At 35.1% G+C, this 18,754-nt stretch overlaps 2 protein-coding genes across 3 annotated transcripts; both read right to left on the reverse strand.

The window, feature by feature from the left end:
• Positions 1 to 363: 363 nt before the first annotated feature.
• On the reverse strand, positions 364 to 4,779 carry LOC132312234 (heterogeneous nuclear ribonucleoprotein 1). 2 transcript variants are annotated; one of them, XM_059810516.1, is made up of 5 exons: positions 4,562 to 4,779; positions 4,344 to 4,464; positions 3,805 to 4,034; positions 2,288 to 3,470; positions 364 to 959 (listed from the first exon to the last, which is right to left on the reverse strand). In XM_059810516.1, the coding sequence occupies exons 3-5, from the start codon at positions 4,024 to 4,026 to the stop codon at positions 946 to 948; spliced, it is 1,419 nt and encodes a 472-aa protein (XP_059666499.1). In that variant the 5' UTR covers positions 4,027 to 4,034; positions 4,344 to 4,464; positions 4,562 to 4,779; the 3' UTR covers positions 364 to 945. The 2 variants fall into 2 exon arrangements, with proteins under 2 accessions (XP_059666499.1, XP_059666500.1); XM_059810517.1 differs by having other exon boundaries at positions 3,805 to 4,057.
• Positions 4,780 to 13,775: 8,996 nt separating this feature from the next.
• On the reverse strand, positions 13,776 to 17,949 carry LOC132312235 (probable LRR receptor-like serine/threonine-protein kinase At3g47570). The gene is made up of 4 exons (XM_059810518.1): positions 17,853 to 17,949; positions 14,998 to 17,738; positions 14,285 to 14,674; positions 13,776 to 14,065 (listed from the first exon to the last, which is right to left on the reverse strand). Exons 2-3 carry the CDS (start codon positions 17,717 to 17,719, stop codon positions 14,289 to 14,291), a joined length of 3,108 nt encoding a protein of 1,035 aa, XP_059666501.1. The 5' UTR covers positions 17,720 to 17,738; positions 17,853 to 17,949; the 3' UTR covers positions 13,776 to 14,065; positions 14,285 to 14,288.
• Positions 17,950 to 18,754: the final 805 nt, after the last annotated feature.

The following is an 18,754-nucleotide window of genomic DNA, read 5'->3' on the forward strand; positions in this document are numbered from 1 at the left end:
TAGTTAAGGGGATTTTTTGGGGGAAAAATGATAATAATAATAATAAAAATAAAAAATAAACTTAAGGAGTATTTACTGCAAAACACTACAAGTCAAGGGAGTTAAATGCAGTTTATCCTATTATAAAGGTAATTCTTATGTAGAGTTGCCCAGATTTTGTCAGTTTCTTTCAAAATTTTATAACTAAGAGTTTAATAGTTAAATCAAATTGACTCCACCAAAAGAATTAATCAACTTTTAAGTTCACAAAAAACAAACCTGATAATTGTGTATGCAAACATTTTGTCAGAATTACTCTAATACCCACATTACAAACAACAAGAATAAGAAGTAGAATATATTGGTAGAGCTAGGCAAGCAAAAGAAAGTAAAAATGACCATCTATTTCATATACATATTTCATATACAAATGAAGTTTAAACATGTTGGATTGACAATCTCCATAAGAAAATAATCAAAATATTCAAATGTGTGTAAAAGTGTGTATTTACTCAAATGTATTGCATCAATAAATCTAGCAGAACCTTAGGTATAATCTTAGAGGAAAATAAAAGGATACACAGACAAGAGCAGCAACCTTGCCAGACATTACTGCGAATAAAAAAGAAAATCGAAAAAATGGCACCAACTTGCCGGAGAAATGCACGAACACATTAAATGAAGTGGATCTTTCAAAGTATGTACTGCAATCTGACTCTACATCTCAATCAGGAGCGAAGAACGAAAACTAAGTTATTAAGAAAAATCAAATCTCAGACCTTCAAAATATCTCTTGTGAGTTGTGACCGCTCTCCCTGATTTTGTGTACTTCAAATAAAGGAATCCCTATTAGCTGAAATGTATTATAACCAGGGATATGTATGTAAATTCACAGATCTTAAACCTGTTTAACTTTAATAATATCTTCACCAACAATTACCTTCTGGTATGATAATAATGTATCTTCTATGTAGCAATTCCTGAAGGAAGAGAGAGAATAAAAAAGAATTAGTATTAGGAAATAGCATTTGAGAAGGAAAGAGCTCAAAAAATGGTCCATTTATTAGGTGAGTAGATTAAACCAAACTCACTTAAATGAAAAATTGTTTATAAGATTTAATGGGGAAATCTTATTTTGATTCAAAGATAAAATAAATAACTCACTCAAAAAATTATTACAGAGAGAACTTGAATGAACTTCAGGACTAAATGAAACTAAATTTGAGTTTATGATTAGCTCATTATTTATGTTTGGATTCCAAGAAGGCGTTTAAAATTTAATAAGAGCTACTCGTTAACTAATACTTCAAAATGCTTCAAAATATTAAAGGATTTGTAGCAGAGCATTTTCAATTTTAAGCATTAATATTATCAATAATAGCACTATTTTTGGTTTTAGTATGAGGCACGTATTGCAGGACTAAGATGAGCCTAAAGAGGAGAGAACAAGCCACAAGATTGTTTACACTTCGATGCAAAAGTATCACAGAATTTGAACCACAGAAGCATGTTACTTAAGCCTCAAATGAGGTAAGTCTCAAGGTACAATCCTTGGTTTCTAAACTAATTTCAAACGATTACTTGCAGTTTAGATTGATAATCATGTAGCGCATGCACACGTCAGGGATCCCGAAGTCACTTGTAGTATTAGCTAGTGAAAGCCTGTTTCCTAATGAGAAATTTAACCTATTCCATGAGTAAACCACCCTAGAAGCAACAAATCTTAAAGCCAAATAAGTTCTTTGGCTTTGCAAGTTTAACCCAAAACTGATGTTTATGATGCTTATCTCTACTTCTTGGCTCAAGGACCTGAATGTAAAGTTCCCAAATGATCAAGAACATCTGATGGAGATACAAGAAGGGTTACCTCTATTTCCATATATTTTTAATTTGTTGGTCTGGAAGCATCACCTTATTTGATTGCCTTGCCTTTAACACTATAGCTTCGTCCGTTTTCCAATGTTCAACCTAAACATTTTTAGGTTCCACAAGAAGTTCCTTCCGAGTTAATTAAGTTAAATCTATAATGCTTATGACATTTTGATAGGATTTTGCCGATAAACTAATGATGCTGAGACAAGAACACATCCGTACAGGTGTAGCCTAGTTGGTCTAAGGTTTTGGAATTAACCCATATGTCCTATATCCAACTCTTTAAATGGATTAGCCTTTGTTTATGGGGTTTGCTGACCACCTCCTGTATCCAGTGATTTGTTTCACCTCCACAGGGCGAGGATAGCCCCCGTGATAATTAAAAGAATGAAAAGATAATCCAGAACATTTGAATGAAGCTAACAAACAATGGTACCTTCATTTGATAGTCTATTTGCAATACTGTAACCTCCAACATAACCCTCGGAACCTTTGGCTGAGACATCTGCTGCATTGCTGAGTCCATAACCAAATAAACCATGACCTTCCAGCTCAGAAGATGTAGACCACCAAGTTGAATCACCATACACAGAACCACCACGGTACAAGTCCCCATAGGATCCTCCACCACTTGATGCAGATAACGATGATGTTGGGGATACACCTATGCCACCGATTCTTCCAAATCCACCTTCTCCTAGCCCAAAGCCGTTTTCTCCACCCCCATACCGAACAGTTCCACTTGTTAGGCTAAAAGCAGTTCTGCCAGCTTGAGCAGAAATAGGAGGAGAACCCCAATTCTCTTTACTATTTCCAGAAATCCCAAAACTCCCACTTACAGAGCCCATGCGAGAGCCAGGGCTAGAAACATTTGTACCACCGTGAAGGCCAATATTTCCCCACACATTCTGGGAGGAGCTTAAAAGAGAGTTGAATCGGCCACTACTCCTGCCATATCCAATAGGAGCACTATATCTGTTTGAATTGCCACCATAATGACTGAAATCCCGCCCATATCCAAGGTTATTACTAAATTTGGAGCTCCCCCCAAAGCTCTGGCTCAACCCTGGGTCCAAATTTACACCCATCCCATAACCAGAACCAAACGAAGAGAAACCAAAATGACCACTAGCAACTAGATTAAATTTACCATCCATCCCGACTCCAAAGCCTCCAGCCGAGCTGAGATTATATCCCTGAGCATAATTGTTGCGCAAGCTCTTAGCCTTACTGAAACCATAGTTATATCCAACCAAAGGGCTGCGGCTGGGGCCGGGAGATAGCTCTTTAGGAACTGCCCACTTGACCTCAACCGTTTTACCATTGAGTTCATGGAAGGTATTATGCAACACCCTATCTACTGCTTCCTCCGAATCATATGTGATGAATCCAAAACCTCTTGGCCTCTGGGTGTTGTGATCATACATCACCACAACGTCGGTAACTGTGCCAAACTGGTCAAAGTACTTCTTAAAGTCGCCCTCAGTGACTGTAGATGCTAAACCTCCTACAAAAATCTTCTTTATTTTGTGTCCAGGACCAGGAGATCCTTGAATGCTATGATTGTTTCTATCTAACATGTGTTGATCATCCCTTGGAACAGCCTTCTTTGCTTCAACCTGAAAATGAAAACCCAGAAAATGAATACCAACCAGTTTATAAATAGCCATTGCATATAAACAAAAAAAAAAAAAAAAATTCAAGTCTTTCATTACTCTACAAGGTCAGAGACACAGAGCAACAAAGAAGATTCTCATTTTCATATTAGCAGCAAAAAAGTTTAATAAAATAAAAGAGTAGATGATTTAATCTTCATCTCATTACAGAAATAAATTTAGAGTCAATAAGAAAGAAAATACACAATGACAAGTATGAATGGGGCATTTTAGGTTCCTCACTGCTGAAATTAGATGATAATACCAACCAAATAATTATTGCAATTGAATTACTTACTGTTCTTCCGTCAATCATGTGCTTCACCATAGCCACTCTCTCAGCAACACCAGGATCAGCAAAGACAATGAAACCAAAGCCACGGGCACGACCCTTCACGCGATCTCTCATGATCACTGCCTCCACCACTTCCCCATATGCACTAAAATATTCTCTAAGGCTATTTTCATCCGTTTCCCATGAAATCCCACCAATGAAGAGCTTACTGAGATCTGGTTCCATCTCTTTTACTACCCCACCATGAATTGGTACACTAGTCAATATTCTCAACATTGCAATTAAACAACTTAAAGTAGCAGATATCAAAATTCACTCCTAATTTAACCCAAAGAAGAAGTTATTTTTTTTTTGGTATCATTTACTTGGCATCTGAAATGCATTCGATACAGGCAAGAATTATTGCATTAGACCCACAATATGAGTAAACAAAATTGATGGTTGTACAACACTTACAAAAACAAAAATAGCATAGCATCAAAAGCCAATTCAACAGATCCAAAAATGGATTAAAAACCCAATGAAGAAAGCAAAAAAGGTACCTTGTCCAGAGAATTAGGCAGAACTCAGTAAGGACTCCAATCAAACACAAGGTGGGTATAGTTGAATTATATCCAGGATATCAAAATTTTCTATCATCAATCAATTGTCAATCCAATATTTCTGAGAATCCAAAAATCATGTGGATTAGAACCCAATACAGGAAATTGATAAAGATCAGGAAACAGAAGAAGATTCAAGCATAAAAATAAAAACTTACCATTTTTTTTTATTAAGAAAATTAGGATCTAACAAGAGGTGCCCATTCTCTCTCCAAAGGTTCCTCCCTTCCGTCACTTTATCGGTTATTCCACTCCTTTTAAGGGAGGGGTAAGAAACAATGCATATGAGACGGAGGGGGAGAGAGAGTTGGGCAATCCTTTTAATTATACTTGGAGGAGCAAAGAAAGATGACAGAAAAGAGATGATTAAAAAATATGGATTTGAATTAAAAGTGAGTATACATGTGTTATATATATATTAAATATTAATTTTAATTCTCATATTATTATTGTTAGACCACTCCTATTTAGGCCTATTTGTGGGGAGATTTTTTTATCCACACGGTGAATTAGTTCGAGCTTGGTCATATGCACTATATTAAAGTGACAAAAATTCTAGGACGATGCAAATAGATTTAAGAAATCCTCTTTACAATCATTTTTCTTCGTATTATTATTTACTATTATGTAATAAAACACCATCCCATTCCAAAAGTTAAGCGTCTTGCACAATTACATAGTGTTGTGGAGAGGATGTAGGGTGCATTGGACATACCACGTTATTCGTATGTCCATTCAATTAAAATATCTATTTAAATGAGTTGGTCTCGCAAACTTACAAAAATAGCTTCCAATCAACTTGAATGGTGCATTTTAATTGAGTGAGTATACCAATAACTTTTAGTATGCCAGATACACCTTAGATCTACATATTCCTTACGTATTCCTTTTTATTTATTCTTTTATTTATTTATTTTTTTCTCTTTATCTTTATGTTTCCTCTCGATAATGCTGATCCTCATTCCATAGATTATCATGGCTTTCGTTTGGTACACGAGAATTGAATAGAATGGAATGATGATTCTCATCCTACTATTTAGTTACAAATATGTCGTAGGAATAGAATGATTATCACCATTCCAGTGTTTAAGTGATCAATTTAAAACTTAAAATCGAATGAATTTTAAAATGAATTCTCTAGTCGTACGACTACTAAAATAAATTTTTTCATGGTGAAAACGGCATTGGCGGTGGAGAAAGACGACAATGGCGATAGTGGTGAGGATGATGGTGTGGTGGTGGCAACAATAGTGGTGTAGGTGGTGGTGGCAATGAAGTTTTTTTGGGCACATGCTTTTTTTTTTTTTTTTTTTTTTTTTTTATAAAAAAAATTAGTATTTTTTGAGTGAAATGATGTTGAATAAATTTTAATTCTTTTCCATTCTAAATTATTCCCCCATATTTTTTTCTTCTAAACAAAAATATGGGTGGAATGAACATTTCCCTTATTCCATTCTTACATGCTAAATGCAGCATTATATTACACTATTAATATTATATGCCTTTTCTTTTCATTCCTTTTAGTTGAGAACACATTTCCCACCTAACCATTTTGGTGTTTTTTTCCCCTCTCCTTGCGCTCCCTCCCTGTCTCTCTCTCTAAATTAACATTAACTCTCAATTCATAAGATATTAAAATTAAATTGAAAATTTTAACTTAATAACAAATTAATATTAGATTAATTAAATTGAAACTAATATTTAACTCAATATTAAATTAATATTTAACTTATCCAATTTAATATTAAATTATTTTTATTTTTGTTTTGACATAAGTACTTATTTTAATACCCTCACACATCCCTCTTAAACCTACATTCAATACATTTAATAATAGAAAATTTCCAATTTATAAGAGTGAAGATTATAACATATAAACAGAGCTTTTGCTCTGCCCAACTTATCCTCAAGGTTATAATATTTATACCAGAGTATGCGATCCTCCAACACATATTATTACTGATTGTTAGGTTATTAATGTTTTTCTATTTTCACTTAAATTTTATATAGTATATGATATATTTTTATTTTTTTGGGGAGCTTATTTCTGTTCCTTATTGAATTTTCAAGCAATGAGGTATTCGCAAGGTTATAAAATTTAAAATTTATACCAGAGTTGAAGGTTAAATAATAGTATAGACGAGTCGAAAATTTAGGTCTAAGAGAGAACTAATAAATAATTACGGAAATAAAAACATCAAGGTAGGATATTTAGTATATATATATATACACAAACACATAATAAAACCGTTTAATTCAGAATTCTGGAATCTTAAATCGTAACGAAACTATAATTTTACGATTTTACTGTTTTAGAACCTTGACCAAACCAAATCATAAGAAAATAATATTGAATTATCCGATTTGATTTTTTTTTGTAACATTTATCAAGGACCCGTTTACTAACGCTTTCACTTTTTTATTTTTACTTTCTCTAAAAGTAAAATCATGCTTTTGATTTCTTGAACTAAAATAAAAAGTAAAATATTGTTCAATAATTTCTTTTACTTTCAATATTTTGAAAGCAAAAAATAGAAAGTAAGTTTAATAACTTTAATTTTAATTTTAATTTATTTTATTATTATTATTATTTTTTTCAGAAAGTAAAGTGTGAACACGAGATATATATATATATATATATATATATATATATATATTGGGAGAAAGAGATTTGGGTTTGCGCTTGTTGACAAGAGGCTTCTTGACATAGTCGGCGGGGTAGAACTTCGGCGGCTTCTCGGTGGGCTTAGCCTCAACGGACTTCTTGTCGTGGCGAGGGAAAGTGCCGCCGTTTTTGGCCTTGATGGCCCAGAGACCTCTCTTGTGGTACATCTGGGAGCGAGAGTACTTGTCGATGCCCCGAATCAAATCTGGGTTTCGGCTCACCTTCGGAGTCTTTTGCTTCGTCGGCGCCATTGATGCTCTCACCCCTTTCTCTCTCTAGAAATGGTAGTAGTATCGAAATTATTTTAATTTTAAATTTGTTTCCTAATCTTGTGTGTAAGAGATGGGTCACAAATGATTACAAACATATATATATATATGTATGTATACAACCTTTGTATATAGGTGTGATTCTAGTTGAATTCACATCTGTATCTCTTTCTTCCGATGCTGGAATCGTGGACCTTAGCCTCGTCAAAGAAATTGAAGATTCCACTGTGGGTGTTACAGAAGTGGTTTGCCTTGATCTGGGTTCGATTATGGTGATTAGTAATAGAGACGCAAAGGCTTAAATTTGATGGGTAGAAGAGTTTGGGCAGATGGAGTTATGGTGGATTCAGGGATAATATATGGTTGGAAGAGAGTGTAGTGAAGATAAGAGTGGCGAGCATAGAGAGAAGAGAAAAGATGTTATAAACAGACGGCAAATCACGCACAACTTATTTGGAATGAACAGGGGCCCGTGTGGTAACAGTGCAGGAATCAATTTCAAGCTACAGTGTAAAAAGTATAGAAAGTATCAAAAAGTCACTTTTCACTTTCTTCATTAAAATTGATTTCACTATCTCTTTTTAGAAATCAGAATCAATTTTTTAAACATAATTTTACTTTTATTTCTACTTTTTCAGAATTGATAATAAAAACCAGAAATTACTTTCTGTTAGTAAGCAGGCCCCAAGTGAATGACACTGTCTACCCAATCAAGCTATACCATTTTAATTAGTTGACAAAGTTTTGAGAAATTGTTTTGTGAGTCGATACTAGTGGTCACTCTCAATCACTAGCTAACAGGAAATAAAAAGTTATATAAAACTGATACAAAGTTAACATATTTGTTGTACTAGTTAGTGAATAGTGATTGGTCCGATAGAAAAATTATGTAAGAGCATCATCTTTAACAGTTATGTATATATATATTTTTTATATAAATATGACGTGTCATAATAAATTGACACAAAAAATTTAGATTAATTCTTTTTAATTTCAGCAATTGTTTTATATATTTTGGGTAAAAATATATTCCCTAATAACAAACTAACCAATGTCATGCTTGAATCCCACATAATTTTTACAAAATTACTAATTGATTTGTTAATGGAATGAAAAAGAGGGAGGAGAAAGAAAATATGCTGATGCAGGTGTGTAAAAAGATGATGTATCTTAACAGATTACTAGAGATAAAAAAAAATTTACACATCATACATGACAGTATATATTTTACACAAAAAAAAAAATTTAAACAGAATACTGAATATGCTCTAATAATATCTCAAAAGTTTTTATTTTTTTCTACTACAACCATTTTTATTAGATAGTCTGTAGTATAGTTTAATTAAGTGGGTGGAAATACCAACAATAGTCACTACTCACTCATTATCTTCTTCGGATGAGACCAAAAGTATGATGGTATTGTCATTTCTTGCAAGTGAAAATTTAAATCATGCTCAGATCTCCATCGGATGGCTTCCAGTGTGCACACATATGATCGGTAACATGTGTGCGTGTGTCGTACCGGATCATAAACTATTATTCCCTCCATTTTTTTGGAAATGCTGTATATCGTCCCACTCTAGTCTGTTAGACGTCACTCTGTAACCATGTCCGACTTTATCAGAGGAGAAAGCGTTGGCTTGCTCCGAAACAGAAATAAGAGAGACAGAGAAAACCCTAACCCTAATGTGCGAATCCCCCGAGGAAACTCCCTGTGCTAGGGTTTCTCACGTCTTGTTAGTGTCGGCGACCCTGGTCTTCTTCTACATCAGCTATCAGAAATCGAAGCAGTACCACCATTCAACTTGGCTACACCTCGTTGACCGTCTCTGGATCGCCGTTCCTTTTATCGTCATTCACACCACGACGGCTCTGTATCTAGCCCTGGTGGTGGCCGTCGTCCTTCCATCCGTTTGAGAGTGTGCATTAAGGCGAGGGCCAAGTTTTACATTTATAAAGCCACTACTACCTTTACTAAAAATATTGTTAGGGCAAGTAGGGATCGTCCCAAGGGATTATGGGGATTGAGCAATGTCAGAGTTGATTGTGGAATCGCTATTAGGGCTAGTAGGTCGAGTGATTAAACAATTGGTTGGTTGGTTGATTAAAGAGCAACTAAATTAAACTAAGTAATAGCAAAAAAGTGCAATTAAGAGTAAGTAAGAGAGAAAAGAGTCTTGGGGTTTAGAGATCACTACCAAGCAATGCATTTCTATATTATTGACAAATAAATAATGAGGGCAATTAGGGTGTTGCAATGTTGGTGTGTGTGTGTATTTGGTTGATTCAACAAGCAAGGATGACTAGTTAAGCATGTATTGTCTAAACATCATGTGAAAGGCACAATATATCTAAGCTATGAAGCATATATTGTCTAAACAACATGTGAAAGGCACAATAAATCAAAACAAGTTATTAATCTATTCATTAAACTCACAATCCAAATACAACACAAGGGTAGAGACATATGCTAATTGCATTCACAAGCTTGGATCATCAAACAACAAGCATAGATTGTCCTCCCATTTAACACTACACTACAACTACACTACATCTACACTACTAGCATGAAAATAAACTAGGGGAGAGGCACAATCCATCAAGAGGTAAGTATGAACCATCAAGAGAATCACAAAAGCATTCTTTTAAGCATAATGTTTTGACAATTTCTAAATCTATTGCATTAATACACATAGACATGCATCAATAACACAAAATCTAGAGATAAGCACATGAACATCTATTTTAGCATACATAGACATATGGATAAAATGAAATGACCAATTGAAAGTATTAAACCACATAAATCATTGAATAAACAAGATCCATATATGTCAAAGTGTCAAAACATCAATTACAACACTAATCCCTCAATAATACATAAGATTAAGATATAGAAAGCATGCTTGGGGCTAACTCTAGCCCCAAGAGGATGTCTAGCCACTCATGGTGAGGATGCTCCAACCCTTAAGGGCTAACTCCATGGAAGAGGTTTGCTCCTTGTTGATGAAGATCTCCAATGGTGTCTCTAGCCTCCTCTTCCTCTAAACTTCCTCTCCAAGAGATGATATCAAAAATAATGTTGGCTCCCCTTTTGAAAAAGCAATCCTTATCCTTATATAGGTAGGTCAAAATGACATCCAAAATGAGCTGGAGTCGTGCATACAATATTCCCCAATGATTGGATAAAGGACAACTTTCAATGGGATGGAATTTTAACTTTTTCGCACTGGAGGAAGTTCGATCGATCGAAAGGAAGTGAGATCGATCGAACTTAGGCTGGATCGATCCAACTGGCTGAGCTTTTTGGAGAAAGACAAATCCGAGATATTTGTGGGAGATATTTATGAGAAAAAGGCAAAAGTAGTTGGTGGGTGGTATAGCTGTGGATAGGATCAATCATTTGGATAAGGACAAAGGTGTTCGATCGATCGAAGAATGATGTTGGATCGATCGAACTTTTGGACTTAAGTGCTTTGGGTCAAGGCTTGGATCTATCTTGAAGTGTTGAGATCGATCAATGTTCGATCGATCGAACCTTAGACTTGAATCGATCGAACTTGCTGCTTTGTGTCATTTTGCTTCTTTCTTCCTCCACTTTGCTCCTTTCTTTGTTCAATCCCAGAATTGCTTCAATTAAATTCTTATTTGGCTGAGTTAACTTATTTTCGGGATAAGTGCTTGAAAATGGAAATAATACGAAATCAATCTAAAACAGTAAAGTAAGATAGATAAAGGTATTAGAATGCCTAAGCTTAAAGGGTTTAAATACGTACTTTTCAGTACTCATCAAGCCCTCCGACTGGCGGTTCAGTTTGGCGCATACCGTGGAATGAATTTGCATTCGCTGAGTCTTCTGACATTGTTTTTGGGAGGTTTATTTATTTTTGAGGTTTTTGGTTCAAGATCGGCCGAGATGTCCGTTGAGTTCGACTACAACAATGTTGAGTGTTCGGATGAAGTCGACCCTTCCTCACTCCCTCAGATGACCTTTCCCAACTCTAAGTGCCAAACACCCAATCAGGTTGCCCCAGACGCCATCAAACCTCGGTCCAGCCTCCTTATTGCCCTAATCCATGTAACCATAGACCTAGCCCTTTACCTCCGTCGCATTATCCGTGGAGAGAACCAGCCTCTGCCCCATGCCCATGGTACATAACATTTCTTTAATAATGTTGTTTTTGAATTCTGCTATTAATCTGTATTTTCTGTACCGTGTTAGTACTTCTTTTATGATGCTGTAGTTGTATTTCTTGACATAAAAAGTTTATTTTTTCTGTCATGAAGGTGGTGAGAGTCGTTGTTTCATAATGGAATTGCTGATTCGAAGATGGGAAATGAGTCGGTAAAATGCAATGATGTATGGGATTTTGAGAATATATAACCCGGATCATAGCTTGTTCATGTTTTTATTACTTTATATATATATATATATATATATATATATATATATAATTGTTCCTTGTAGAATCTGATTCTTTCAAGGCTAAAGGGAGGAGAAGACCTTGTTCCCCTCTTTAATGAACTTCAGCTTGCAGCTTAACTGACAGAGAGAAAAATTTTTAAAATGGAAAAATTTATAAATGTTTCTGATTGACCTATTGAAGCTCTTTGTTACGAAGTTATTATAATAGAAATGCATTGAAATAGGGATGAAAAGAACAGGCTATTTATTATCTCAAAGTTCACTGATTATGAGTCCACAGATACTCTCCTTTGGGCCCTTTGCTCGGCCACCTAGTTTGGATCCCATTCATAGGGCTAATTTGCTCGACCACCTTATGCTATTGGGTCTACTGTGTCACATCTTCCTTCTATGCCCGCCTCCTTCTGACTCGTTATTGGAATAATGTTTCAAATTAATCTTATATTATCAATTTTTTTAGTCAAGACATCATAGATTTTGATGTATTTTCAAATCATATTTTACATCCAAATTTTTAATGTAATTTCACTGATATTGTGAGTTACAACTTTCTTCACAACAATATAAATAAAGGTTATGAAAAAGCTGTGGTGGGTAAAATTCAAAAAATGATGAATTAATAAGAGAGTAAGGTCAAAATGGATTTTAAATACGACTATAATATTAGATAATTTGTAAAAGGGTCTTTAAATGATGAATTCATTCAAATTTTGTAATGACCCGAATCCGTAGGTTCGAACGGATAGTCGGGTCCTTAACTAAACCCGAGGTCAATTAGGAACAACACCATTCTTTCCTACTTTAATACATATTATACGTGTCATTCCGGGTTTATAAAAAAAAAAGTAATAATAAATAAATAAATAAATAATAATAAAATAAGATTATAACTACAAAGTATGTCAAAACAGTCTACTAACCCATCGAACCTTGTGGAGGAGCGTCGTCCACCACTTACCATCCTTGTCCTGAAAAATGTTAAATGTAATGGGATAAGCAAATTGCTCGGTAGGTAGTGCCTAAGACCTACCTCTTGTAGCCCTGTGAATCCAAATAATGAATAGGACAATAAGGAACGGGGTTATACAAAGTCAGGAAAAAATACAATATACATTTTCAAGTCTAAAACAAAATAATGCCATGCCATGAATGCAATGTCATGCATGTCACTCCCCATTTTTCAGAAAACTTCCAACATTTCACAAACTGTTAATATAACCCGCCATTTGATGACTTCGGAGCGATATGAGAGAAGGATTGGCTACTGTCCCTGACCTTTGGTACCTACACAACATCATTTGAGGCCTACATAGCTCAACCACATTAGGGCAATCTCCCTAATTCTCTCTAGGCTATATTAACACGTCGGCCCTTTGGTGATTCCGCGGCAACCGGGTTTTCTCAAAACCATTTTCTCAAATTTCTTCCCAAAATCCCCTTTTCAATTTCATTTCAAAATACTTTCCCTTTTCTTTCATGCACATATTAATTTGCAACCACATAAAATACATTTAACAAAATTGATATGATGCAAATGGACCCAAACAAAAACCCCATAAGCAACAGTTCTGGTAGCGGGTCCCACACGAGACTGTTCAGCTCGAAAAATTGAAAAATGTGAAAATGGTCACCCTTCCATTTCAAAGAGTCCTGAACTTTATGAAATGTCCCAAACAATCTCTCGGACACAATCGGCGCACTCCGTAGTGTTCGGAAAGCAAAATGGTAAAAGACAAAAATGACCTTGCAACGATAAAAATTCCGAAAAAAAAGAAAATGATGAAAATCGGAAACATTACAAATTTGTTCATGCTAATTTGGTTATCTTGCACCCTTAAAGCCTATTTGTTATCAAGCATACTTATTCTTAAATCTGTATTCATGGAGGACTAACAGAGTCAAACAGAGCAACACCTGGCACATATAGTCGGTTTACATATGAAATAATATCAATATTTTTATTATGCTGTGATTTATTCGAAAGCATAAATATGTTTATTAACTAATTTTGTTACACAATTTTTAGCTGACATCTAACATATTGTAGCTACTACTATTCAATTACAAAATTTGGAATTCAAGCTATTTCACAATGCATCGGTAATGAAATTATGGTAATAACTTGTAATAGAAATAAGGAAGGGAAAGCTAGGAACCAACTGGACAACAAAAATATTACAATAGAGAAGAATAATTGGAGCACATGAACCAAAGGAAATTGACCACAAATAGTACAAAAAAACTATTTATTTGAAAAGTGAATTAAGGGTGTCGTCTTAGAACTGTATTTGGTCTCACACACCTGCAATAAAAAAAAAATATTAGCTTTCGAAAACTTCAACTTTATGTTAAAAGAATTAAGCTTGATATAATCCATATGAATCTATGGCTGAATGACAACGGGAATTTGGTTTTCGTATAATTGCTTTTGCAATATAATTTATTTTAAAATTAATTAATTAAAGAAGCAATTTTTTTTTTCCCCGAAAATTCAAACATTGTATAAGTGACGGGGTTATACCTTCTTATGATTGAATGGGATTTGCAATTCTTCTTCCATGACGTGTTCCAAGAAGATTATCCATATTGACTTGCAACTTTATTACAACGTCACTCATATCCAATCTTTCAACTGGCGATTCTGCTGAACAGGCGATACCAATTCTAAATATTGAAGCCAAACACTCTTGAATCTGGTGAAAGTTCTCCCCTTTTTCTTCATGTTGAAGAAGTACTGAATCTGCAATAGTGACTACTCTATCGGGCAAAGCCATCCTAGCATAGTTATGAAGATTCATACCATCATCGAACATTTCATCAGTTGGCCTTTTTCCTGTAAACATCTCCAACAAGAGTATTCCATAGCTGTATACATCGCCAGAAGTTGACACCCCAATTCCCATACCATACTCTACACTCCACACAACCCAATGTAGAAACAAATGTAAAGGAGGTGGTTCAATTATATATCTCTTGATAAAAGCATGTATAACACAATTTATCATTAGCATAAAAGTAAATATAAAAAGAAAATTCTAAAAAGATTAAACGCGATAACTGTGTTGAGCTAAGACTTCGAAGTCCAATTTTAAGTGGTGCAAAATTTTGACAAGAACATAATTTTCTAATATGCAACCCTGAGCAAACAATTCATCTATCAAACAAATTCTTAGTCATTGTAAATATAAATCAATTAGAGTAATGAAAAGAAAAACAGAACAAAAGTATATATACCTGGAGGTATATAACCAACAGACCCTCTGATTCCAATAGAACTGGTTTGATTTTCACTAATATTTTGGTTTGCATCAAGAAGGAATCTTGATATCCCAAAGTCACCAACATGTACAGTCATGTCATCATCCAGAAGAACATTGCTTGGCTTCAAATCGCAGTGAACTATGGGAGTTTGACAATGATGGTGAAGATAATCCAATGCACAAGCAACATCAATGGCAATACGTAATCTCTGAACAAGACTTAAATCTTTTGGCACCTCACCTTGTCCTCCAATTGGATGCAACCAGTCATCTAGACTCCCATTGACCATGAACTCATAAACAAGAGCCTTGAAATCATTATTTTGAAAATCAACACTCGAACATGCACTGAGTATCTTCACAAGATTTCGATGCCTGATGTTTCTCAAGGCCTCACATTCAGTGATGAAACTCCTAGAAGCTCCTCGGTGCAAAAGGTTAAGTACCTTGACAGCAATCTTCTTGCCATCAAATATTCCCTCATATACCACCCCAAAGCTACCAACCCCTATCAAATTAGATTCACTAAACCCAGTGGTAGCTCTATACAGACTTTGGTAGGACACTCTTAAAAACAAGCTTCCTGAATCTTCTGTAGAAGGTTTTTCGCGTCTCTTTCTACACCAACAAACATATAGAGCAGAGAACACCAAAGTCACTACCAAAAGTCCCGAAGCTATGGCGATTACCATCTTGAAGGAAAGAGTAGTTGAACCACTCTTCTCAGGATCCACGAGGTTGCATCTAGGCAGCTGTAATTCAGGTATACCCCCACAAAGCTTACTATTGCCCATGATTGAAATTGCACTTGCATTCCCAAACACACCCTTTATTGGTACCATGCCATCAAAATCGTTATAAGAAAGATTCAAATACTGCAAAAATTGAAAGCTCTTGAAATATTCTGGAATTTTGCCTGTAAAATTGTTGCGAGAAAGATCCAATTCTTGAATAGCTTTGAGATTGCTCAAAGATGAGGGGATGCTTCCTTGGAAGAAGTTACTCTCCATATTTAAATATTCTAAACTTACACAACTACCAATTGTGCTTGGAATTTCACCTGATAGCATATTCTCATGAACATACAATCCACCAAGATTTTTCAAGTTTCCGACTTCTACAGGAAGGGAACCAGTGAAATGGTTTTGAGAAAGATCAAGAAAGAGTGACAAGGACAAGATATTGAAAACATGTAGGGGTATGGTACCATTGAGTTTGTTTTTTGAAAGATTCAGTAACAACAAATTTTGGCATTTTGCAAGACTTGAAGGGACACTTCCTTGAAGATTATTTGCATTCACATATAACTCAATTAACACACTCAAATTTCCTAGAGAGGATGGAATGAATCCAGAGAAATTGTTTGCATTCAAAGACAATCTATTGAGTTTCTGAAGCTTTCCAATCTGAGTCGGAATGTTACCTGTGAATTGGTTGCCCCCCATATTTAGCCAATTCAAGTTGATGAGATTCCCAATTGCAACCGGGATGCTTCCAAATATATGATTATCAGATACAACGAAGACTTCAAGCTTAGTTGACAAATTGCCAATGGATTGGGGAAGCATTCCTCCAAAATTATTTTCGTCTATAGCCAATACCCTTAAATTTGTAGCATTGGTCAAAGACGAGATAAAGCTCAAGTCACCAACTCCTCCACTTCCAAGATGATTCTGATTGATGATTACAACCTTAAACTTATGTAGCCTTTCCATGGTCGGCACTTTTCCATTAAGATTGTTTTTACCGATTTGAAACAATTCAAGGTTAGTTGCATTGGAGATTGAAATAGGAATGGATCCAGTAAATTGGTTACCGCTAAGGCCGAGGTGTTGAAGACTTGGAAGAGTGATGCCAATGTTCGAGGGAAGTGTACCCGTGATTCGGTTTTTAATCACACTAAAAGCTGTGAGTGTTGAAAGGTTGAAAATTGAGGGAGGAATGGTGCCAGACAACATATTGTCACCCAGTGAAATGAATGTTAGTTTTGTTAGTTGGCCAAGAGCTTCAGGAACACTCCCACTAAAATTATTTTCGGATGCATCAAGCACCTCAAGGGACGATAAGTTCATAAAAGAATGAGGAATATTTCCGATTAGGTTGTTATGCCAAATGGCCACGAACTTGAGCTTTGACAAGGAGCCAAGTTCGTTAGGAATTGCCCCTACCAGTTTGTTATAATAGGAATAGAATTCAACCAGGTTAGTGCAACCAGATAAATTGACAGGAATGCTACCACTTATTGAGTTATTATTTAGGCCTAAATATTGCAGTTTCCGTAGATGGCCAACTTCTGGAGGGATTTCATTTTCAAAACTATTGTCTTGGAGATTTACTACTCTCACAAAGCTTAGATTCCCAATGTGTGGTGATATGGACCCAAACAATTTTTGAAAACTTAGGTCTAACTTGGTAACCCTTTTGTGTCGTCGACCACACGTAACACCACGCCACTGACAGAAATGAATGGAACCATTCCATGAACTCATAACCTTGAAAGGATCATTGGTTATTTTGGCCTTGAATGCCAACAGGGCAAGTCGATCGGTCTCATTCCCTCCCAGTCTGGAGGTGGCCGCAGTGGTAGGAAAGCTTGCATTCATCAAGCACAAGTAGCAACATGCAACTATAACATATATGAAAACATTGTAAAATGACCTTGATATGCTTAAGCTCATGCCAGCTGAAAGTCCCATTTAAGTACTACTTCAGTCCCTGCAGAACAATAAATAAATAAATACAAAATTTGAGGAGAAGAATTATGCGTAGTTGGAATTGTGGCTAGCTAGCACCACTCTAAAAGAACAATAAATTGTTGTAGTATTGTACCTGTGGAACTTGAAGTATTTATCTTAGTGAAGGAATGATCACTTGGCGTTTTGGCTTGATGATTTTAATCCGCGGGCTTGATATATATATAGTAGTATTTTTGCTTCAGATTTTTCCAAATTTTGATGTAGAATTATTTAACGATATGGACCTTTCCAACAAACGTCTAACGGTCTGGTACACGCCAATGACTGAAAAGGATTGTAGGTCAAAATTTGAAAAACACGACAAAGGAGAATGAGACAAATTTGAAAAACCATGTGTATCGATAAGCCATATTAAGAGAGAGGGAGAGAGAGAGCCATATTTTAATCTGCAGGCTTGATATATATACTATTTTTTCATCAGGTTTTTCCAAAGTTTGATGTACACATTTTAGAATTTTCTAACAACTAATATGGAGTGTATGACATTGCAAAACGTCTAAAAAGGTCTGGTTCCATGGTCTTTACAATGGACTTATAATAAAGTTACAGGACAAGGGGTCAGCTGTCGGAAATTATTTTTTTTGAAGTAATTTTATTCTATCAAATTTTTATTTTATTTTTTGAAGAATTGAAGATAAAGAGTTAGGTTCATGAACAGCCAGTTGTTTCAAAGTTAAGAGAGAGAGAGAGAGAGAGAGGGGGGAGAGATGCTTCCATTAAACAAGGAGAATGAGACAAATTTGAAAAATTAAAAGTCTGGTGATGATATTATCATATTATGCATGGGTATCAAATTTCAAATTTCAAAAACATGTGCTACACCAAAGTCAAGTTTGAATTTGTTGTTTTTTATTTTTTTTAATAGTTCCATATTGAAATTTTAATTACTATCGATAGAAACTTTCGGTACTATAACAATGTAAAATGGATAAATTTTGAAAGAAAATAATTTTTAAATTGAATAGTCATGGCCAT

The sequence above is a fragment of the Cornus florida genome, unplaced genomic scaffold (assembly GCF_030987335.1).
Source record: "Cornus florida cultivar Cherokee Brave unplaced genomic scaffold, ASM3098733v1 CherokeeBrave_3.0.0_Hap2_Chr06, whole genome shotgun sequence".
NCBI classification, from domain to species: Eukaryota; Viridiplantae; Streptophyta; class Magnoliopsida; order Cornales; family Cornaceae; genus Cornus; species Cornus florida.

Coding starts and splice junctions, on each gene's coding strand:
- LOC132312234 (XM_059810516.1), bottom strand. CDS start 4,026: ATGGAACCAGATCTCAGTAAGCTCTTCATTGGTGGGATTTCATGGGAA. Junction 3,471..3,804: donor ACATGATTGACGGAAGAACA/GTAAGTAATTCA, acceptor TTTCATTTTCAG/GTTGAAGCAAAGAAGGCTGT.
- LOC132312235 (XM_059810518.1), bottom strand. CDS start 17,719: ATGGGACTTTCAGCTGGCATGAGCTTAAGCATATCAAGGTCATTTTAC. Junction 14,675..14,997: donor TGTTGGTTATATACCTCCAG/GTATATATACTT, acceptor TGTGGAGTGTAG/AGTATGGTATGGGAATTGGG.